At 40.3% G+C, this 22,331-nt stretch overlaps 1 protein-coding gene across 9 annotated transcripts in view; it reads left to right on the top strand.

Moving 5' to 3' along the window:
* Nucleotides 1-22,331, top strand: part of UEVLD (UEV and lactate/malate dehyrogenase domains) — a 65,119-nt gene that overhangs the window by 38,063 nt on the left and 4,725 nt on the right. For 7 of the 9 annotated variants that reach the window (XM_074401209.1, XM_003919894.4, XM_010350678.3 and 4 more), the window contains 4 exons: nt 5,395-5,565; nt 7,641-7,814; nt 19,064-19,127; nt 21,139-21,262. In XM_074401209.1, the coding sequence (XP_074257310.1) occupies nt 5,395-5,565; nt 7,641-7,814; nt 19,064-19,127; nt 21,139-21,262 (533 nt within the window). The remainder of the gene's footprint in view (nt 1-5,394; nt 5,566-7,640; nt 7,815-19,063; nt 19,128-21,138; nt 21,263-22,331) is intronic. The other 2 variants (XM_010350623.3, XM_074401214.1) reach the window with 2 other exon arrangements.

Below are 22,331 nucleotides of genomic sequence, written 5' to 3'. Positions count from 1 at the left end.
CAAGCTTCTGGAAAAATTGGCGAAACCCAACTATCTGATATAATAAGAAGAAATTGTTGTTGGTTTTTAACCTGTAAATTCTCTTAGAATTTGGTTTCCCCAAAATGAGTTATTTGCTTTTGATATTTGTTACTGTATCGATTATATTTGAGAAAATGAAGAATAATGTGAAAAGCTGAGCTGTAACTTGTAACTTTGGCTCTGCTGAGCTGTTCTTGTAAAAGCAGGAACTCTGTGTAAGAAACAAACCACTTAGTCTGACTGCTGGAGAGAGATGACAGCACGTAATAAGGTTCTCGTTGCAGAGAGCCTATAAACAGACATGAAATGGAGAGGTTTATTACCCAGATTCCTTTCCCAGGAAAGGCACATTGTTTATGGCCCTGGAAAGGGAATGCGACCCTTATGGAGAGCCTATAAACGGACACCTTAGGGGTGTCTCTCATGAGGAAAAACCTCTGTGGTGGAGATAAGGGTGTAAAAGTCTTCTCCCACTGCTCCTCCAGGCCTGCATGGAGGCCGCCTCCTCTTGAGTTCTGTGGTCAGGCTGGTTGTCTTGTGTCAGATCCTGTTCCCCCTGCAGCTGTGAGCCCAGTGCTTTTCTTGCTGATGAGTATAAGTTTATGTTTAACCTCTATTCTTGCTAAGGTTTATGGTTTCTATGCTGACATTGTGATCTTTGTGTACCAGTTTTGCAAATATATTCTTTTCGTATGATCATCCCTACAGTGTTGTGTAACCTCACTCACCCTCCCCTGTGGAAAGAGCCTAATACTCAGGTTTTCAGGGAAATTTTAGACATCCATGGAGTGTCATTATGTGGTGTCTCCCCTGGGCCAAGCTTTAAGGAAAACTGTCTTTTTTTTCTTTTTCACTGACCACTTGATCACTTTGAGAGATCTTGAATCCACATTGATATGTTGGGAGCTGATCTTCCAATAGTTGTAGACCTTGGCTTAGCAGGAAGGATATGGTGTTTTCTGGGCTACCTGTAGAATTGGGAAAGAGGCGAGAGGCTTGTGTCCTGGTAACACAGATGCTGAGTTCTTGGAAGGAAACTTACCATTATGCTAATATGTAAGTGGGACAGCTGATATTTCAACCAGGCAGTCTCATTCTGAAGCTCTCCTGACCAACCCTTGTACTACTGTATTGTGTATAGAATAGGGACAATATTGTGTTCACTTTTGAGTTTGTAGGGCCTAACACATTACTTGTGACATAACAGGACCTTAGTAGGGGTTTGTTGAATTCATTATTCTCAAATGAACTTTTATCCTTGTAATTTATAGCTTTATATAATCATGCTTAAAGTTCCTTCTAATTCTCTTTGTAACTGTATAATCTTCTTTCATTATTAAATCATCAACTTGTAAGGGAAGACTTGAAGAGTCAAACCTGGCTGTGCATCAGAATCATCTGGGAGTTTGCATTCCTGAAAGCTATTTCCCATTTCCCCTTACATATTTAAGTAAAATCTTTAGAACATGGGCTAATCTGCATTTTTATTAAGCTTCCCAGGTTATGCTTAGGTACCTAGCCTAGCATTTAAGAACTGCTGCAAGGGATTGATAGAAATGGAAGACTCTACTTGGTCAGAGCAGCTTAAAGTTTAGATAAAAAGACACATGCAATATGTAAACAATCATTCATGACAAGAGAGTAAGGAGACATTATATGATTAATGCCAAGAGAGTGGTCCAGACAGTTGAGGACTCAAAGTTGGGTGGAAACAGAGATTGCTTTTGGCTTATTAGGAATGAGATAGTTGCTGGTTCTTTTGGGACTGGGGAGATTCGGACTGGCAGAAAGCTGAGGGAAATGTACCAATTGCTATGCGACTAGATCTTGGAGATGGAAAGATGAATAAGACACAAATAATCCCTGTTCTCCCAGATCTCATAGTATGTTTGACATAGTTAAGCAGATGTTTGTCAAACGTTAAATGCAGTGAGAATTTGAGCAAAAGCCAATATCAGAAAAATTAGGTAAATTTGGTAAAATTGATATGTTGGGAGCTGGTCAAATGAATGAATATAGACCAGGGAATGAATATAGACCAGTTCATCCTGAATCACAAGTTTTTGTAGGAGAATTTAAAGAAATACTGAGCTGGGTGCTGTGGCATACACCTATAGTCCCTGCTACTTGGCAGGCTGAGGTTGGAGGATTGTTTGAACCCAGATCCAGCCTGGGCAGCGTAGCAAGCCCCATGTCTAAGAGAAAACTTTAAAAGAAAAGAAATACTGGTTTTTAAACTCAAAGGAGGCCGGGCACAGTGGCTCATGCGTGTAATCCCTGCACTTTGGGAAATTGAGGCAGGTGGATCACCTGAGGTCAGGAGTTGGAGACCAGCCTGGCCAACATGGTAAAGCCCTGTCTCTACTAAAAATACAAAAATTAGCTGGGCATGGTGGCAGTCACCTGTAATTCCAGCTACTCAGGAGGCTGAGGCAGGAGAATCACTTGAACCTGGGAGGCGGAGGTTGCAGTGAGCCAAGATCGCGCCATTGCCCTCCAGCCTGGGCAACAAGAGCAAAACTCTGTCTCAAATAAATAAATAAATAAATAATAAACTCAGAAGAATTTATTAAAAGGCCTGAGAGCCTAATGGGAAAATCTTTTGGAGTAGGAAGCTTTTCTTGTACTTTTGAAATCATATTAGGGGCCAGGCACAGTGGCTCATGCCTATAATCCCAGCACTTGGGAGGCCAAAGCAGGCGGATCACCTGAGATCAGCAGTTTGAGACCATCCTGGCCAACATGGTGAAACCCATCTTTGCTAAAAATCCAAAAATTAGCTGGGTGCGGTGGTGGGTGCCTCTAATTCCGGCTACTATGGAGGCTGAGGCAGGAGAATCGCTTGAACCTGGGAGGCATAGGTTGCAGTTAACCAAGATTGCACACCACTGCACTCCAGCCTGGGCAGCAAGTGAGATCCTGTGTCAAAAAAAAAAAAGAGAGAGAAAGAAAATCATATTAGACCAGCACTACTATGTTTACTCCAAAATCAATCTTGAAGATGAGGGCATTTCTGTCATTGAAAGTAGAGGAAGCTAAAGGAACAAAGAAAAGAAATAATCATGATAGCCTGGGGCCAGATTGTAGAGTTACGAATTGAACTGTCCACTGATATTTCATAATATGGACAGGCCACCTAACCTCTCCAGGTAATAGTTTCCTCATCTTCATGAGGGTGTAGGACTAAGTTTCTAAATGTAGCATAGTGTTTAATAGCACTTTGAAGTCAGACTGCATGGACTTAAGCTCTGGCTCTACTTACCAGTTCTGTGACTTTGAGCAAGTCATTTAACTTCTCTGTGCCTCAGATTTCTCATTTGTAAAATATTCCATTGTGTGTTGTTGATTAGATTAAGTAAATAAATATATGCAAAACTGTTAGACACATATAGAATTAACTATATCCCTTCCAGTTCTAATGTCTTCCAATTCTTGAGGTTTTGACTTATCACCAGGTATCCACTGTGAACCCTACAACATAGGAATTACTTAAGAGGACTCATGAAGAACCATAATTAAAATCTAGGACTTAGTGTTTAAGTCTACCATCACTACAACTGTGTCAGAATAGGAAGTAAAATTGGATAATGCATCTCCCAGTGGACACATTGCACAAGTGTTTCCTTCTGAAACTTGTTCAGAAAGATGGCCTCACCCATGTGCAGTGGCTCACCCCTGTAATCCCAGCACTTTGGGAGTGATGAGGTAGGCAGATCACATGAGTTTGGGAGTTCGAGATCAGCTTGACCAACATGGATAAACTTCATCTCTATTAAAAATACAAAATTAGCCGGCCATGGTGGCACATGCCTGTAACCCCAACTACTTGGAAGGCTGAGGCAGGAGAATCGCTTGAACCCAGGAGGTGGAGATTGCAGTGAGCCGAAATCATGCCATTGCACTTCAGCCTGGGCAATAAGAGAAAAAAAATAAAAATAAAAATAAAAAATTTTTCAAAAAAAGATGGCCTTAAAGGCTAATTAAGAATATAAACCATGGAGTCTCCTGTTTCCCTGGGGGGCTAATACTCAAATATTCATTTGTAAATGTTGACTGGACTGATGCCATTCTAATTACTTGATTATGGTTCTGTTATTTCTGATGCTGGTAACATCTGGCCATGGTTCAGGCACATGCTTACTGTTAAACACACTGTGCAGTAGACAGTAATATAGTTGTAATAGCATAACATGTGCTGGAAGGTCAAAGGTGCTCTGAAGTCAGAGTGAACTCCATAGACTAGCTTTTCCTGAGTCATAACAGTTTATTACCTGTAGTTCCCATTGAAAGAAGTAGTTACCCAAGGACAGCTGGGCTTCAGTGTAAGAAAAGTTAGTTTCAAATGAGCCAAGAGGCAGGTGCTGTAGTCTCAGCTACTCAGGAGGTGTGGAGGTTGAGGCAGGAGGATTACTTGAGCTCAGGAGTTCGAGTCCCACCTGGGCAATATAGTGAGACCTTGTCTCTTTTTAAAAAAAAAAAAAAAAAAAAAAAAAAGCCAAGTTATTTAATTTAGAGATTTTTGAACCAGATTTTTTTTTCTTTAGAGCAGAATCCTTAATAAGTAAAACAGATTTTTTAAAAGCAGCACTACTGTGCTTGATTAGGCCAAAGTGAGTGGCCTGGAGCCATGCTTACCAGCCTTCTTCCCACTTATTTCCACTCCTCCCTGATGGCCTCTGAGTCTTTCAAGGAACTTTAGGGTGCCTAAGCTCACAGTTTAGGAATCAGTGGTGTAATTGATTATAGGTTCATTTTGCCTATAGCATAGTATTTATTTTCCCTTAAAAATTATACAAAAAACTCAGTTCTTGTTTGTAAGTTTTAGATCCCATAATTTATTTATTTTTATCACTGTTGCTATCTTCTCCCCTTGGGATACACTCTTACTCTTTTTTTCTTTTGAGACAGAGTCTTACTCTCTCTCGAGACTGTGGAGTACAGTGGCGAGATCTCAGCTCATTGAAACTCTGCCTCCCGAGTTCAACCGAATCTCTGACTTAGCCTCCTGAGTAGCTGGGACTACAGTCATGTACCACCATACCTGGCTAATTTTTGTATCTTTAGTAGAGATGGGGTTTTGCCATGTTGGCCAGGCTGTTTTTGAAGTCCTGGCCTTAAGTGATCCACCAGACTCAGCCTCCAAAGTGCTGGGATTACAGGTGTGAGCCACCACACCCAGCCAACACTTATTCTTAATCCTCCTTTTGTAGGCAAACATCAGCATTTTGTATGCTTTTGTGGATATGCAGTTGATTTATGGGGAGGCATGCCTAAAAGCTCTCCATTTGTTCAAAAGAAAAACCTTTTAATCATGAAGTAGAACTTGATTAAAGCCTGTATCTTGAGCTCAGACTGTTTCTTTTCATTCACTAGATTTGTCTGCCTCTGCTCATTCCAAGGTGTTGATCTTCACAGTCAACTCTTTGGGTAGTTCTCAGTCCTACCTTGATGTGGTACAGAGCAATGTGGATATGTTCAGAGCCATTGTCCCAGCTCTGGGACATTATAGTCCACACAGTGTCCTGCTGGTTGCATCTCAGCCAGGTAAAATGCTTTATTTTACATTAACTTGATGGTCCGGTGCGTCAATGGAATTGCCATTACTGATAAAAACCATAAAACTTTAGAGCGGGATACAGTGACTCACACCTGTAATCCCAGCACTTTGGGAGTCTGAGGCGGGCAGATCACCTGAGGTCGGGAGTTCAAGACCATCCTGGCCAACATGGTGAAACCCCACCTCTACTAAAAATACAAAAGTTAACCAGGGATGGTGGTGGGTGCCTGTAGTCCCAGCTACTTAAGAGGCTGAGGCAGGAGAATTGCTTGAGCCCGAGTCGATGGGGGTTGCAATGAGGCTGAGAGGCTGGCCAACAGAGTGATACTCTGTCTCAAAAAGAAAATAAAAACTTTAATTATAAAGAGATGGCTACAATATTCAGCAAAATTGCCTGTATAATAAACAGTGTAGTATTTAGCAGTTCCTTTTTATGACTAACATTATCTAGAAGGTTCCAATGTACAATTTTTTAAAGAAATATGATATTATGTTCTAGGTTCTAAGCTGTGCCTTCCTCAGTGAGAAGATGTTTAAACTCCCAAGAGAAAAATGCAATGACTTATATGCATGATATTTTGTTAATTCCAAAGTGTCATAAAATGTTAGCAAGCCAGAGTGCATTTTTAACATTTTGTATTTTGCAGGTTGTTTTGAAACTGTCATACTCAAAAATAGAAATATTTTCAAAGGGTTAGTTTGTACTGGACTCAAATTGGTGAACAGATTTTTTTAAATGTTCCTGAGGTAGGGGTATTGTATGCATTTCACTTGTTTTTCTGTAGTAATTATTGAGGGACATTGATCTCTTTAATTCTTGACATCTTTTTCGGATGTAAGAAAAAAGTAGCTGTATTTTCATTCATAATGCTATACTGAATCATGGTGGCATATGAGTCAGTATTTTAATTTAAAGATAGAAATTCACGCCGGGCACGGTGGCTCAAGCCTGTAATCCCAGCACTTTGGGAGGCCGAGGTGGGTGGATCACGAGGTCGAGAGATCGAGACCATCCTGGTCAACGTGGTGAAACCCCGTCTCTACTAAAAATACAAAAAATTAGCTGGGCATGGTGGCGCGTGCCTGTAGTCCCAGCTACTCAGGAGGCTGAGGCAGGAGAATTGCTTGAACCCAGGAGGCGGAGGTTGCGGTGAGCCGAGATCGTGCCATTGCACTCCAGCCTGGGTAACAAGAGCGACACTCTGTCTCAAAAAAAAAAAAAAAAAAAAGATAGAAATTCAGTTTAAGATAGATGTAGAAGGAAACTTGATCAATAAAAGGAAATTATTATTTTCTGGTTTTCTGTACCCAGTTTTTTTTGTTCGTTTGTTTGTTTTTTAGAGATGGGATTTCTCCATGTTGGTCAGGCTGGTCTCAAACTCCTGACCTTAGGTGATCCGCCCATCTCAGCCTCCCAAAGTGCTGGGATTACAGGCGTGAGCCACCGCACCCGGCCAATTCTGTATCCAGTTTTTTATCCTCACTTAACTATTCTAGGAATCATCTATTTTCTACTCCTGACAATTTATGTTTAATAATAAAATTTGGCTGGGTGTGGCGGCTCATGCCTGTAATCCCAGAATTTTAGGAGGCCGAGGCAGGTGGATCACCTAAGGTCAGGAGTTCGATACCAGTCTGGCCAACATGGTGAAAACCCATCTCTACAAAAATGCAAAAAACTAGTTGGGTGTGGTGGTGCACACCTGTAATCCCAGCTACTAGGAAGACTGAGATAGGAGAATCGCTTGAACCTGGTAGGTAGAAGTTGCAGTAAGCCTAGATGGTGCCACTGCACTCCAGCCTGGAGGACAGAGCAAGACTTCGACCCAAAAAAAAAAAAACCAAAAACAAAAAACCACACACACAGTAAAATTGATCTTGTTGACACCTTGTTAGTGTTTTTAATGTATATCAAAAATACGTTATGCCTCAGTGCATTGAGGATCTAAGAAGAATATATAAAGGCCCTAACATACTTATTAAAATAATAAATATTTTGTGAGCTAGGCTAGAAGTAGGTATTTTTTAACTTTTACATTTTTACCTTGTATGCAATATTTAGTGGAAATCATGACTTATGTGACATGGAAACTGAGTGCATTTCCTGCAAATCGAGTGATCGGAATTGGATGTAACCTGGATTCACAGAGATTACAGTATATTATTACAAATGTTTTGAAGGCACAGACTTCGGGCAGAGAAGTATGGGTTATTGGCGAGCAGGGAGAAGACAAAGGTAAGTACATTTTTAGCCTGGGTGTAGTGGCTCATGCCTATAATTCTAACACTTTGGGAGGCCAGGGCAGGATTGGTTGAAGCCAGGACTTCAAGACCAGCCTGGGCAACAAAGCAAGACCCCATCTCTACAAAAGATATAAAAGATTAGCCAGGCACTAATCTTTTAGTAGTGCATGCCCGTAGTCCCAGCTGCTCGAGAGACTGAGTGGGAAGCTCACTTGAGCCCAGGAGGTCAAGGCTGCAGTGAGCCATGATTGCACCGCTGCATTCAAGCCTGGGTGACAGGGTGAGACCCTGTCACTGAAAAAAGAAGTGCATTTTTATTAGTTATAACCAAAATTGCCAGTGGTCATGGCATTCACATATATCTGAGGACTCCAGAATTGTGGGCTTAATTGACTTTGTTTCACATTTGAGTGCCTTCTGTATAATGGCCCCTATATTGTGAATAAATTCTTCATATGTGTCATTTTCATTGTAATTACTTTTCTGTAAGTTTGAAGTTAGACAAGACTGCTTAGTAGGATTTTATATTTTTTAGTTGAATTTCAGAGTCCAGGATTAATTTTAATTTTCCAGAAAGAAACATTTAAATAAACCCTAAAGCATATATAGAACTCTTTTACTCTCCCCACCCTTCATCCTTGCTTACCTTTCCCAAGTTCAGACCTTTTCCCTGGATACATGCCTCCTGTCTGCTTCTTTTTAAACAGAATTTTTACTCATTGTTTATCCCTGTGGCCTTTTTTGCTAACCACTTGCTCTCTCCCTACTACAAAAGGCATTCAGTTTCCCATATTCAAAAGCTCCTTTTCCTATTTCAAACGAATGCTTTCCTTATTTGACTTGAGAATCTCTTCCTTTATTCCTTTATTATTTCTCTCTTGCTATAAAGCCAGGTTGATCAGTGATGAAAGCGCTGTTTACCCTGATTTTTTTCGTTTAAGTATATGAGTACAATAAAAATATAGTACTATTTGAGTAAGTGCCAAACTGAGTATTATATACTTACAGTGCTTAGATACGTATGAGTTAGCATTTAACATGGATTGAAATGACTAGAGAAAATTCTATAAAGGCCATCTGGAGTTTGAACTGGAGTTTGGACGAATGAATAGGATTTTAATAGATAGTGAAGGGCTGGGCACAGTGGCTCATGCCTGTAATCCCAGCACTTTGGGTGGCTGGGGCGGGCAGATCACGAGGTCAAGAGATCGAGACCACCCTGGCCAACATTGTGAAACCCCGTCTCTACTAAAATATAAAAATTAGTTGGGCATGGTGGTGCACGCCTGTAGTCCCAGCTACTTGGGAGACTGAAGCAGGAGAATTGCTTGAACCCAGGAGGCGGAGGTTGCAGTGAGCCGAGATCGTGCCACTGCACTCCAGCCTGGTGCCTGGCGACAGAGCAAGACTCTGTCTCAAAAAAGAAAGGATAGTGAAGACCAGGAAAAACATTCTAGGAATGGGAAATCAGAATTAGGTAAAAATACATCGTTAAGTATGGCACGTTCATGGGATAAAAAATGTGAAGGTTTCAACTAGATAAGCCTAACTGAAATTACATTTTGAAGATCTGTGAATATCTCATCGAAGAGTTGGAAAGTGATTTGGGAGAAACTAGTTATTACTTCATCATTTGAAGTACTTATTAACTTCATTTAGCATGTAAGTGCTGCAAGTTAGAGCATGATGTAGAAAATAACCTCTCTGCCTTTGAGGAGGTGATAATTTAATTGCAGAGTTAGAGAAAGACTATGCACATTAAAAAGTTAAATAGATGTCAAACCATATTTCCACAAAGCAAATCACCTTCTCAAAAACAATTTCCTTGGAATTTAAAGCTTCTTCTATACTTTGATGCCATTAAAATAAAATGTTAACACTGATGATATCCAGGTTAGGGGTAACTTAAAAATTTGTAGTTTTCTGTGTAGTAAAAAAATATAAATATAATTTTTAAGAAAAGCATTTTAAATAAAATATAGCATTATTTTAAATCTGTAAAAATCTGCATTGGCTACTAGAAAGCTCAGTGCTAGAATGAGTCAGGCTGTAGAATAAACCCTTAAAAAACCCCCAAGAGTCGGCTGGGTGTGGTGGCTTACTCTTGAAATCTCAGCACTTTGGGAAGCCCAGGTGGGCAGATCACGGGGTCAGGAAATCGAGATCATCCTCGCCAACATGGCAAAACCCTGTGTTACTAAAATACAAAAAAAAAATTAGCCAGACGTGGTGGCACATGCCTGTAGTCCAAGCTACTGGGGAGGCTGAGGTGGGAGAAACACTTGAACCCTGGAAATGGAGGTTGCAGTGAGCTGAAATCACGCCACTATACCCTGGCCAGGTGACAGAGCAAGACTTTGTCTCAAAAAAAAAAACGAACAGTGTGACTGAACAAAAACACTTTTGAGGCTCCAGATGCTCCCTGACACTACACACTAATCAACAGGACCCTGGAAAAGGATAGCAAACAAGAACTTGGAGCGAATGTATTCAAGTAGTGAATGTCTAGGGTTTTGAATAAACCCAAAACCCAATATAGATCATGTTAATCTCTTGCTTGCCTGATTATTGCACATCTCCCAGTTAGTTTGCCTCTTCCCCTTTAGTCTACCCTGTAAATGATGTGAAATTAATAATTAGTCGAAACTTACATAGCATTTACTCTGTGCTCTCACATATTAATTCAATCTTCCTAAAACATGTTGTTCTTTTCAGAAACTTTCAGAGGCTTCCTCTGACCAAACCATTAAATTCCATTGCTTGGCACTCAGGAATCCCCAAAATATAGCCCTGATCTTTCTTCCCAATTAATAGTTAGGGAGATAGTCACGTTACTAGAGAGCTGAAAGGGACCATCTATTACATTTTGTTTTAGGGAGCCATTGGATGCAGGCATTGTAAAAGCGACCTGCCCAGAATCCTACAGCTTTTGGGGTCAAAGGACTAGCACCCAGGTTTTGTGCCTCCCAGGCCCACACCACAGCTTTGCCACAGGCACATTTACCCACTTCGTTTACCTCCTTTATAATCCCTTCGCCTTCTCTGCCATCTTATTCAAAGCTCATCTTTCAAGGTCTAAGTCAAGCACCCCTTAAACGATAAAGGGTTTTTCCTGATTACATCACTCCACAGTAATTTCTTCACTCCTTTGAGCTAAAGCTATTTCAAATATGGTAATAAACTACATATTGTCTCATGATGTTTCTTTTGTTGTAGTGTTGCTTGTTCTTATCTAATTTGATTTTTGTGTGTGATCTCCTTATTTAAAGTGTAAATTAAGTTCTTTTAGTTGAAAAAGTAGGACATTCACACTGGAAAAATAAGTACAAAAAGATATGCAGTGAAAAGTCTCCCTTAGATGCCAGACATTCATTCAATCCTTCACCATAGGGACAATCACAGTTTCCAGTCTCTTTTATAATCTTTTAGAAGTATTCTGTGTAAGGCCGGGTGCGGTGGCTCAAGCCTGTAATCCCAGCACTTTGGGAGGCCGAGGCGGGTGGATCACGAGTTCAAGAGATCGAGACCATCCTGGTCAACATGGTGAAACCCCATCTCTACTAAAAATACTAAAAATTAGCTGGGCATGGTGGTGCGTGCCTGAAATCCCAGCTACTCAGGAGGCTGAGATGGGAGAATTGCCTGAACCCAGGAGGCGGAGGTTGCGGTGAGCCGAGATGGCGCCATTGCACTCCAGCCTGGGTAACAAGAGTGAAACTCCGTCTCAAAAAAAAAAAAAAAAAAAAAAATTCTGTGTATAGACAAGCACACATGTGAAATAGACATCATATCATATATCATTTTCCACATTGCCCTTTTACTTACCATTATGATTGTTGAATGATTTTACATTAATATAGAGTTCATTCATTCTTTATAACTACTGGATATGCCGTAATTTATTTAACCAGCCTCTCTAGTAAGTTACAGGTTTTGAGGAATAGTTGCTATATAATAAATATGGAATGAGTTAAGAATGTTTGAAATATGGTTGTATTAATTTCTCAAGTCTCATAAAGAGAAAATATAGGCTGATGTAACATGATAAATATACCGCTTGCCCTAACCTAGTATATCTGGGTGAAGGAAGAAAACAATCTAATAGAAGTTAATTGTGAGCTCTTCAAACAGGAACAATTTAAAACCTACCAAAAAGCAGTTTGTGTTTGATTAAATGACCTATTATCCCAGATGTAGGAATTTGTATTCAGAAACATTTATTGATCACCTGCTTTGCTCAATAAACACTGTGTTGACTGCTGTTAGAACATATAGATGTGTAGGAACCTGACCCTGTCTTTAGGAAACTTTAATACTGGAAATGACTGGAAGGCTGTACTGACATGCTCTGAAAGAAGTCCAAGGGATATAGGATAAAAGCACAGGGAAGAGATATGGTAATTCTGTCTTGAGGCCTCAGATTGGAACTAGAAATAGAGAGCAAATTGAGATCACATAAAGTATTATGTAATATTTGACACACATGATAACATAACACTTATGAATCCATACTCAATCAAGAACATTACCAATACTGATGTTAACTAGGTACTTCTCCCCAGTTCATCTCCCTGTCTACTGTCTAGAGGTTTTGTCTGATCACTTTTTATTCGGTCTTCTACTCTTCTTGAAGAGCCAGTTATATCCATGGATAGGTAAATGTACCTTGGCCCTGGTGTCAGAAATGGATTAGAAGCTCCCTCTGCTGGTTTCATGTGTAAATACCAACTGGTTAGACTTTTGCATAAGTGATACCATCACAGTAAATTGCTGTTATAGTTTTTTATTGTGCCTACTATGTGTATTAAATGCTTTGCATATTTCATTATTCATTCATTCATTCATTTATTTTGAGTCAGCGTTTCACTCTTGTTGCCCAGGCTGGAGTGCAATGGCACAATCTCAGCTTACTGCAACCTCCGCCTCCTGGGTTCAAGCGATTCTCCTGCCTCAGCCTCCTGAGTAGCTGGGATTATAGGCATGCGCCACCATGCCAAGCTAATTTTGTATTTTTAAAAATAGAGACAGGGTTTCTCCATGTTGGTCAGGCTGGTCTCAAACTCCTGACCTCAGCCTCCCAAAGTGCTGGAATTACAGGCTTGAGGCACTACGCCCAGCCAGTCTCATTTAAATTTTATAAACACTCTGTGAAGGAGGTGGTGGAGATTTATACATGAGGAAACTTAAGGCTCAATAAGATAAGTAATTTGCCCAAGGTTACGTAACTGCGAAGGGGAGAACTGAGATTTGAATCCTGATCTGACTGTGAGGCTGTGCTCTTCCTTGCTCTCACTTAGATAATTTATCTAGAGCAGGCATCCCCAACCTTTTTACACAGGGGGCCAGTTCACTGTCCCTCAGACTGTTGGAGGGTCGCCACATACTGTGCTCCTCTCACTGACCACCAGTGAAAGAGGTGCCCCTTCCTGAAGTGCGGCAGGGGGCCGGATAAATGGCCTCAGGGGGCTGCATGTGGCCCGTGGGCCGTAGTTTGGGGATGCCTGATGTAGCATTTAGTACAATATCTGGCACAGAGCAAACACTCAGGAAATGGTAGCTGTTATTACAGTGATTGGCAAGATGGTGATGAATAGAAAATTGGCAAAAAGGCATATAAAAGTACTCTTTGAAGTAAAGCAACGTTAGGATTTGGAAACAGATAATAAGAGTAGCAGTTGTGTAAATAAAATATCCTTTTCAAGTATTTCAGAGACAAGTGACAGCTACAGCTTAGGGAGGAATCACGTGGCATACAAGACCTTTAGATCTATTTCCTACTTCATGTTCTCCCATTTTTTCTGGCATTCTATGCTAGTCAGATGGTCAGCTTGCAGTTTACTGAATGGTTTATGTACTCTCATGTCTCCTTACCTTAGCACCTGCTGCTTCCTTTTCCTGAACTCATTTACTTGGATAACTCCTGCTTACCCTTTAGGACTGGGCTTGAATGCTACCTTTCCCAGGAAGCTTTCCTTAATTTTCCAAGTTAAGTAAGTTCATACATCTGTTATAACCATTATTTTAGTTATAATTGTGCCTGTTAGACTATTACACTGTTATAATTACCTGTTTTTTCACCCCACAAGACTGGAAGCTCCTTAAGCTTGCAGTGGCCCCAGTAAATGTGTTTTGGCATGAATGAATGATCCTGACACTGCCATGTTGTATTTATATTACACCAAATTAGATAGTTAGCAGAACATATGCTTTGGAGCTACCATTTTCAGCTGTGATATTAAAATCACACATAAACTGCAGATGACCCCTTCAAGTGGCATTTTAAAAATCCAAGGTATGGACCTCAGAACAGAGTGTTAGATCATCTGCTTTGGACATGGGTGTAGGAATAGAAAATAGCTATGAAATTGGCATTTTTCATTCAAATGTTTGGGCCCAAGATTACTGTTTTGTTGTTGTTGTTGTTATTTTAGATGGAGTCTCACTGTCGCCCAGATTGGAGTACAGTGGCACGATCTTGGCTTACTGAAACCTCCACCTCCCAGGTTCAAGCAATTCTCCTGCCTCACCCTCCCAAGTAGCTGGGATTACAGGCATGCACCACCATACCCAGCTTTTTTTTTTTTTTTTTTTTTTTTTTTTTTTTTTTGTAGTTTTAGTAGAGACAGAGCTTCACTATGTTGGCCAGCAGGCTGGTCTAGAACTCCTGACCTCAGGTGATCTGCCCATCTCGGCCTCCCAAAGTGCTGAGATTACAGGCGTGAGCCACTGTGCCCAGCCAGATTACTGTTCTTGAGGAGCAGAACTAGTTATGAAGATTGATGAGATATAATATTGAAATGGCAACTTAAACTAAGATGGATATATATTTAGGAAATTTGAAGGGCTGGGAGTAAACAAAATGAAATAACTAAGTTCATGAAAATTAATTGAAAATTCAGTTCTAACACTTTATAGCACTATAGGTTCACTGTAATTAACAATCCACTGTATCTTTTCAAATAACTAGAAGAGTGAATTTTGAATGAGGAAATGATAAATGTTTGAGGTGATAGGCTAATTGCCCTGATCATGGGCATAATCTATCAATGTACACATGTATCAGACTATCACACTATGTCCCAGAAATAGTACAATTACTATGTGTCAATTAAAAATTAAAAGACAGGTGCAGTCTTTTAATTTTAATTACAGTGGCTTTTTTGCCTGTCATTCCAGCATTTTCAGATGCCAAGACAGGAGGATTGCTTGAGGCCAAAAGTTTGAGAACAGCCTGAGCTGTGACAAGCTGTGACAAACCTGTCTCTACAAAATGAAAAAAACAAAAAAATTAGCCAGGCATGGTGGTGCAGACCAGTAGTCCCATCTACAAGGGAGGCTGAGGCAAGAGGATCGCTTGAGCCCAGAAGTTCAGGGTTACAAAGAGCTCTGATTCCACCACTGTATTCCAGCCTGGGCGACAGAGTGAGACCCTATCTCAACAAATAAATATATAAAATCATAATAATAGGCCAGGTTCAGTGGCACACATCTGTAATCCTAGCACTTTGGGAGGCCGAGGTGAGAGTACTGCTTGAGGCCAGGAGTTTGAGATCAGCCTGGGCAACACAGCAAGAGCCCCATCTTTACAAAAAAGTTAAAAAGAAAATTTGCCACTTGTGCTAGTGCATGCTTGTAGCCCAGCTATTGGGAAGGCTGAGGCAGGAAGGCTGCTTGAGCACAGGAGTTGGAGGGTGCGGTGACTTATGATTGTGCTAGTGCACTCCAGCCTGGGTGACAGAGTGAGACACCTGTCTCAAAAAATATATATAAATAATAAAAGCAAAAAAAGTTTTGAGGATTAAAAAAATTCTAATGACTGTCAGAAGCAAATTTGATCATAGCGAAGCTTTCTTCCTTTCTCTGAACATTCTTTTCTATGGCTCTTAGAAGTCAGAACTCACTGCTGCCACTTTCTTTTCTTTTCTCTTTTTTTTTTTGGGAGACAGGGTCTTGCTCTGTTGCACAGGCTCACTTTTTCAGTTAGCAGACATTTCCTTTCCACTTCCCATATATTTATAAATGTGTGTGTGTGTGTGTGTGTGTGTGTGTGTGTGTGTGTAGCTTGCAGTGGCCCTAGTAAACACAAACACACACACACACACACACACACACGTGACAGACTGGGCGTGGTGGCTCACACCTGTAATCCCAGCACTTTGGGAAGCTTCACCTGAGGTCAGGAGTTCGAGACCTGCTGGGCCAACATGGTGAGACCCCATCTCTACTAAAAATACAAAGAAAATTAGCCACGAATGGTGGCACAAGCCTGTAATCCCAGTTATTTGGGAGGCTGAGGCAGGAAAATCAGTTGAACCCAGGAGTCAGAGGCTGCAGTAAGCCAAGATCACACCATTGCACTCCAGCCTGGACAATGAGAGTGAAACTCCTTTTTTTTTTTTTGGTTTGTTTGTTTTAAAAGCAATACTCATAATTTTCAGATTTTTCAGTCTCCTTTGTGTTTCTTGTACCTACCTGTTCATCTTTCCAAGTTCTATAAATGCTGTATTTCAGTTATCAGACATTTCCTCCCCAATCTTTTCTGTATTGTGAATATGCTAATAATGTAACAGAAAAAAAAATTTTTTTTTTTTTTGAGGTGGAGTCTCATTGTCACCAGGCTGGAGTACAGTGGCTCGATCTTGGCTCACTGCAACCTTTGCCTTACGGGTTCAAGCAATTCTCCTGCCTCAGCCTCCCAAGTAGCTGGTATTCCAAGCACACACCACCATGCCCAGCTAATTTTTGTATTTTTAATAGAGACAGGATTTCACCATGTTGGTCAGGCTGGTCTTGAATTCCTGACCTCAGGTTATCTGTCCGACTTGGCCTCCCAAAGTGCTAGGATTACAGGCGTGAGCTACCATGCCCAGCCTAATGTAACAAATTTTTAACAAAAGTAATCTACATATCACCTATCCAAGTAAAACATTTAACAAATTCCTTAATTTGTCCACATATATTTGTATTTCTCATATAACAATTCATGGTTTTGCTTAACTTACGTAAAAACTTTAAAAACTTTTCTGTTTTTCAACATAACTGTGGCAAGTATGGTTTTCCCTTTGTTACCAAATATCATTATGAATTGTGCCAGAGGTTTTGTATTTTCTTCTGTGTACCCAACACCATGGTAAGAATATGTGCAAGAGGGGCCAAGTGCGGTGGCTCACTCCTGTAATCCCAGCACTTTGGGAGGCCAAGGCAGGTTGATCACTTGAGGTCAGGAATTTGAGACCAGCCCGGCCAACATGGTGAAAATCTGTCTCTACTAAAAATACTAAATTAGCTGGGCGTGGTGGTACATGCTTATAATCCCAGCTACTTCGGAGGCTGGGGCAAGAGAATTGCTTGAACCTGGGAGGCAGAGGTTGCAATGAGCTGAGATGGCCCATTGCACTCCAGCCAGGGCAACAGAGTGAGACTCCATCTGAAAAAAAAAAAAAAAAAAAAAAAAAAAAAAAGAATATGTGGAAGAGGACACAAAAGAAGAAGACATGGTTCCTGCACTCTGAGCCTATAATCAGTTTGAGGAAGGGAGGCATCTGGATACATATGGGGTCCTTCATTGCTGACACATGACTAAGTGGCCTAATGTTGAATGTAGTTTAGAATTCTTGTACCTTAAACATAAGATATTCTTACATAGCCACAGGTATTTTTGTTTTGCCTACTCAAATATCTACAGATTTGTACCAAAGAATGTCTTTACACAGATGAGAAACAGATGAATATTGGAAAGGTTTCAAAATGTTACTGGCAACTTCAACTAAATATTAAAGTACAGTTGGGCATGGTGACTCAACGCCTGTAACCCTAGCACTTTGGGAGGCCAAGGCAGGCAGATCACCTGAGGTCAGGAGTTCAAGACCAGCCTGGCCAACATGGTGAAATCCTGTCTCTACTAAAAATGCAAAAATTAGCCAGATGTGGTGGCAGACACCTGTAATCCCTGCTACTTGGGGGGCTGAGGTAGGAGAATTGCTTGAATCCAGAAAGCAGAGGTTGAAGTGAGCCAAGATTGTGCCACTGCACTTCACCCTAGATGACAAAGTGAGACTACATTTCAAATAACAGTACTAATATTAAAGTATGATCTAAATTTCCAGTCTGGCTGGGTGTGGTGGCTCAGCCCTATAATCTTACCACTTTGGGAGGCCAATGTGGGTGGATCACCTGGGGTCAAGAGTTTGAGACCTGTGTGGCTCACATGGCGAAACCACGTCTCTACTAAAAATACAAAAATTAGCCGGGTGTGGTGGTGGGTGCCTATAGTCCAAGTTACTCAGGAGGCTGAGGCAGGAGAATCGCCTGAACCCGGGATGCGGAGGTTGCTGTGAGCCGAGATCGCACCACTGCATTCCAGACCTGGCAACGGAGTGAGAATTCATCTCAAAAAAATTAAAAAATATAATGCACACACACGAATTTCCCTCTGTGTATACAGCTTTGAAGTTTTGAATTGTTTTTATACCTGATGTGGTAAGAGGAAATTGGTAACCCAGAAGATGCTTTTAGAAAACAGGACCCTGGGGCTGGGTGCAGTGGCTCATGCCTGTAATCCCAGCACTTTGGGAGGCTGAGGCAGGTGGATTATGAGGTCAGGAGTTCAAGACCAGCCTGGCCAACATGGTGAAACCCCATCTTTACTAAAAATACAACAACAACAAAAACAATCAGCAGGGTGTGATGGCGAATACCTCCCAGCTACTCAGGAGGCTGAGACATGAGAATCACTTGAGCCTGGGAGGCAGAGGTTGCAGTGAGCCAAGATGGAACCACTATACTCCAGCCTGGGCCACAGAGGAAGACTATCTCAAAAAAAAAAAAAAAAGGAAACAGAATTCTGCCTCTGTAACAGCTGTAGAAACTCTAGCCCAAAATAGGTGATCAAATTATTCCTTACCTGGTGAAATCAGTCTCAGTGCATTTCTCAGCAGAACAAATGTCAAGTGCTTGCAGATTTCTGCTTAGTAAAATGGCCCTTGCAGAACTGTTATCGATGAGATAGAACAGGTAAGGAGCCTGCAAGTAGACTTTGGGGATTATGTTTTTTGTAGTTCAGTTTTCCTCACCTTGGGCCAGTGGTATTGCCATCAGTGGAAAAATGTAACTTGCTAGAAATGAGAAAACTTCTACATAAATATTAACACAAGTACCCTTGACTGCAAGATATCGGTTATCACATCTTAATCCAAAGAGAGTCATTGGCAAAATATAATTAATTCTTCATGTGATTTTTAGTGCTCACCTGGAGTGGCCAAGAAGAAGTCATGAGCCATACCTATCAAGTGCAGCTGTCCAACAGGTAACACCGACTAGAAATTTGCATTTATCCAATGAAAAATCATGTACTTCCTAGCTAACAGCTCTTTTTTTTTTTTTTTTTTTTTGAGACGGAGTTTCGCTCTTGTTACCCAGGCTGGAGTGCAATGGCGCAATCTCGGCTCACCGCAACCTCCGCCTCCTGGGTTCAGGCAATTCTCCTGCCTCAGCCTCCTGAGTAGCTGGGATTACAGGCACGTGCCACCATGCCCAGCTAATTTTTTGTATTTTTAGTAGAGATGGGGTTTCATCATGTTGACCAAGGATGGTCTCAAACTCTTGACCTCGTGATCCACCCGCCTCAGCCTCCCAAAGTGCTGAGATTACAGGCTCGAGCCACCGCGCCCGGCTTCGCTAACAGCTCTTTATACATTATGTACTTACCAGGCTTCTGGAAACAAAACTAACTAGTATGGATAAAAAAAATCCAAAAGTATAAAGGAACAGTGTTTTATATTCTTTGATATCTTATCTGAAGGTAGATCTAAGAGTGCTTTGCAAGCTTTTTCAGATAACACAATTGACATTTAAAGGGTAAAGTATGTTCTTTATTTGTAGACAGTGATTTACTACTTCTATTATCTAAGCATCTGAGGATATTAACAATTTTCTTAATATAGAAGATAATTTGTCCACACCACTTAAAAATGAATATCTATTAATCACACATAAATAGATCTGGAAGTTAGTCTAATATGAATGGATAAGCCATATTATATGTTCAGGCCAAAAAAAAAAAAGCGTAACATGCAGATCCTTCTATCTTTTACTTTTAACCAGAGGCCTTCCAGGGGTCTGTACCCCATAGGCTGAACTCTACACAGAATTTATTTTTATGCCATTTGTTGTTTCACTGTCAATACAATAACATTTTCCTGAAGTTTGAGAAGCATTGATTTTTAGCTTTCCAAGCCGTCAGCTTATGATTTTTAGAATATAACAACTAGAAAAAGTGTTCTCTTTTCTCTTATTGAGAAGACTGATGTATGATATAATTCATTCTAATCTGATTACACAATTCTATATTCATACTTTTTAAAAGGAAGAAATTTTAAGAGTTTATATATTTTTACCATTTACAAAAGAATGTATGCTTATTATAAAACTTCAAATACTGCAGGTATCTATAAAGTATTAAAAGAAATTAAAAAGCTAAGATAATTCCATCTTTCAGCGATAACCATTGTTAACAATTTAGTGTCCACATGCCAAAAAAATTTTTTTTCTACTCAGGAGGCTGAAAAGGGAGGATCACTGAAGCCCAAGAGTTTGAGACCAGCCTGGGCAACATAGAGACCCTATCTCTAAAAAGAAAAAATTTTTTTCAATGCTTCCACAAATGTATTATTATAATAATAATAGATTTATGCTATTCATACTATCTTGCAACTTGTTTCCCTAATGATAAATCTCAGACATTTTTGCATATTGTACATGTAAAATGTTTGGTATATATACTATATTTGGTAGTGATTTATTTAACCAGTCCTCTTTTGATGAGTTGTTTCCAAATACGGCAGACATGCTTATTATGTATATCTTTGCACACTTGAGCATATTACTGTAAGATAAATGCCTAGAAGAGGAATTTCTAGATCAGATGTTCCCAAATCTTCTTCCTAAAAGGTTAGATCACTTTACATTCTCAATAGCAGTTATGGGAATGCCTGTTTTTCCAAATTAGTTATCAGTCTTTTAAGTTTTTGCCAGTTATCGATAAGCAAATTGGTATTTATTGCTTTAGTTCATGGTTAAATATCAATGGCAGTGAGCATTTTTTATGTTACTAGGCCATTTGTATTTTCTTGGAACTGCCTATCTGACATCTTAAGGAAAGTTTAAATAAACATTAGATTATCTACAGGCTTCCCGAACAATTGCTGAATAACTCTTGTTTCTGTCACAGAAGCATCTAATTAATACCTTAACCAGAATGTAAAACTAAATGTGCATATTTTGTAGATTTTCTGAGATGAAGTATTTTTGTAACCTAGAGCCATGGAACTGCTAAGAGTAAAAAGTCAAAGATCCTGGTCTGTTGGACTATCAGTAGCTGACATGGTTGACAGTATTGTAAACAATAAGAAGAAAGTGCATTCTGTATCAACTTTGGCAAAGGTAATTGCTATTCTTGCTCTCTCATTATATTTTAAACTTAGCTATTATTAATACGAAACCAGCAAAATCGTTGTTCATACTCTAACCCAGGTGTCTTCAGTGTCACCAGCTTTTAGAGTAGCAGGTAGGAGAAGGCAGTTTAGTGTAAGCCCTATCCTGCTTAGCTATGAGAAGTCTGCCAGCGCGGGCAACGTAGTGAAATCTCATCTTTACAAAAACAAAAACAAAAAAAATTCACCAGCTATGTGAAAGCCACTCAGTAGGCTTAGGTGGGAGGATCTCTTGAGCCTGGGAGGTTGAGGCTGCAGTGAGCTGTGATCACATCACTGTACTCCAACATGGACAACGCAGCAAAACCCTGTCTCCAAAAATAAAATCTTGGCCGGGTGCAATGGCTCATGCCTGTAATCCCAGCTCTTTGGGAGGCTGAGGCAGGCAGATCACTTGAGTTCAGGAGTTTGAGACCAGCCTGGCTAGAAACTCTGTCTCTATTAAAAATACAAATGTTTGAAGTGATAGATAGCCCATGGTGAAACTCCGTCTCTATTAAAAATACAAAAATTAGCCAGGCGTATTGGCATGTGCCTGTAATCCCAGCTACTTGGGAGGCTGAGGCAGGAGGCGGAGATTGCAGTGAGCCAAGATCTCAAGACTGCACTCCAGCCTACATAGTGAAACTTGTTCTCAAAAACAAACAAAAAAGGTCTGGACTTCTATCAGGTTGCCCTCTCACCCTCATGTAATTTTTGGCAACCCTCAAATAGTGTTTATATATCTGTAAATTTCTTCTGATTGTCATTTATCATCTCAGCCAGCCAGGTCACCCCAGACTTATATGCCAGAAAGACAAATATTACATATTCTCACTCATGTGGGAGCTTTAAAAAAAGTTGATTTCATGGAGGTAGGGAGTATAATGTTTGTTACCAGAGGCTGGGGTTGGGGGATAGAATGAAAAGTGGTTGGTTAATGGGTATAAAAATAGATAGAAGGAATAAATTCTAGTTTTCAGTAGCATAGTAGGGTGAGTGTGATTATTAATAATTTATTGTATTTTTTTTTTCTTTTT

This window comes from Saimiri boliviensis, chromosome 6 (genome assembly GCF_048565385.1).
Source record: "Saimiri boliviensis isolate mSaiBol1 chromosome 6, mSaiBol1.pri, whole genome shotgun sequence".
NCBI lineage: Eukaryota > Metazoa > Chordata > Mammalia > Primates > Cebidae > Saimiri > Saimiri boliviensis.
Note: the sequence above shows the minus strand (reverse complement) of the source record. Positions and strands in the feature narration are given on the sequence as shown.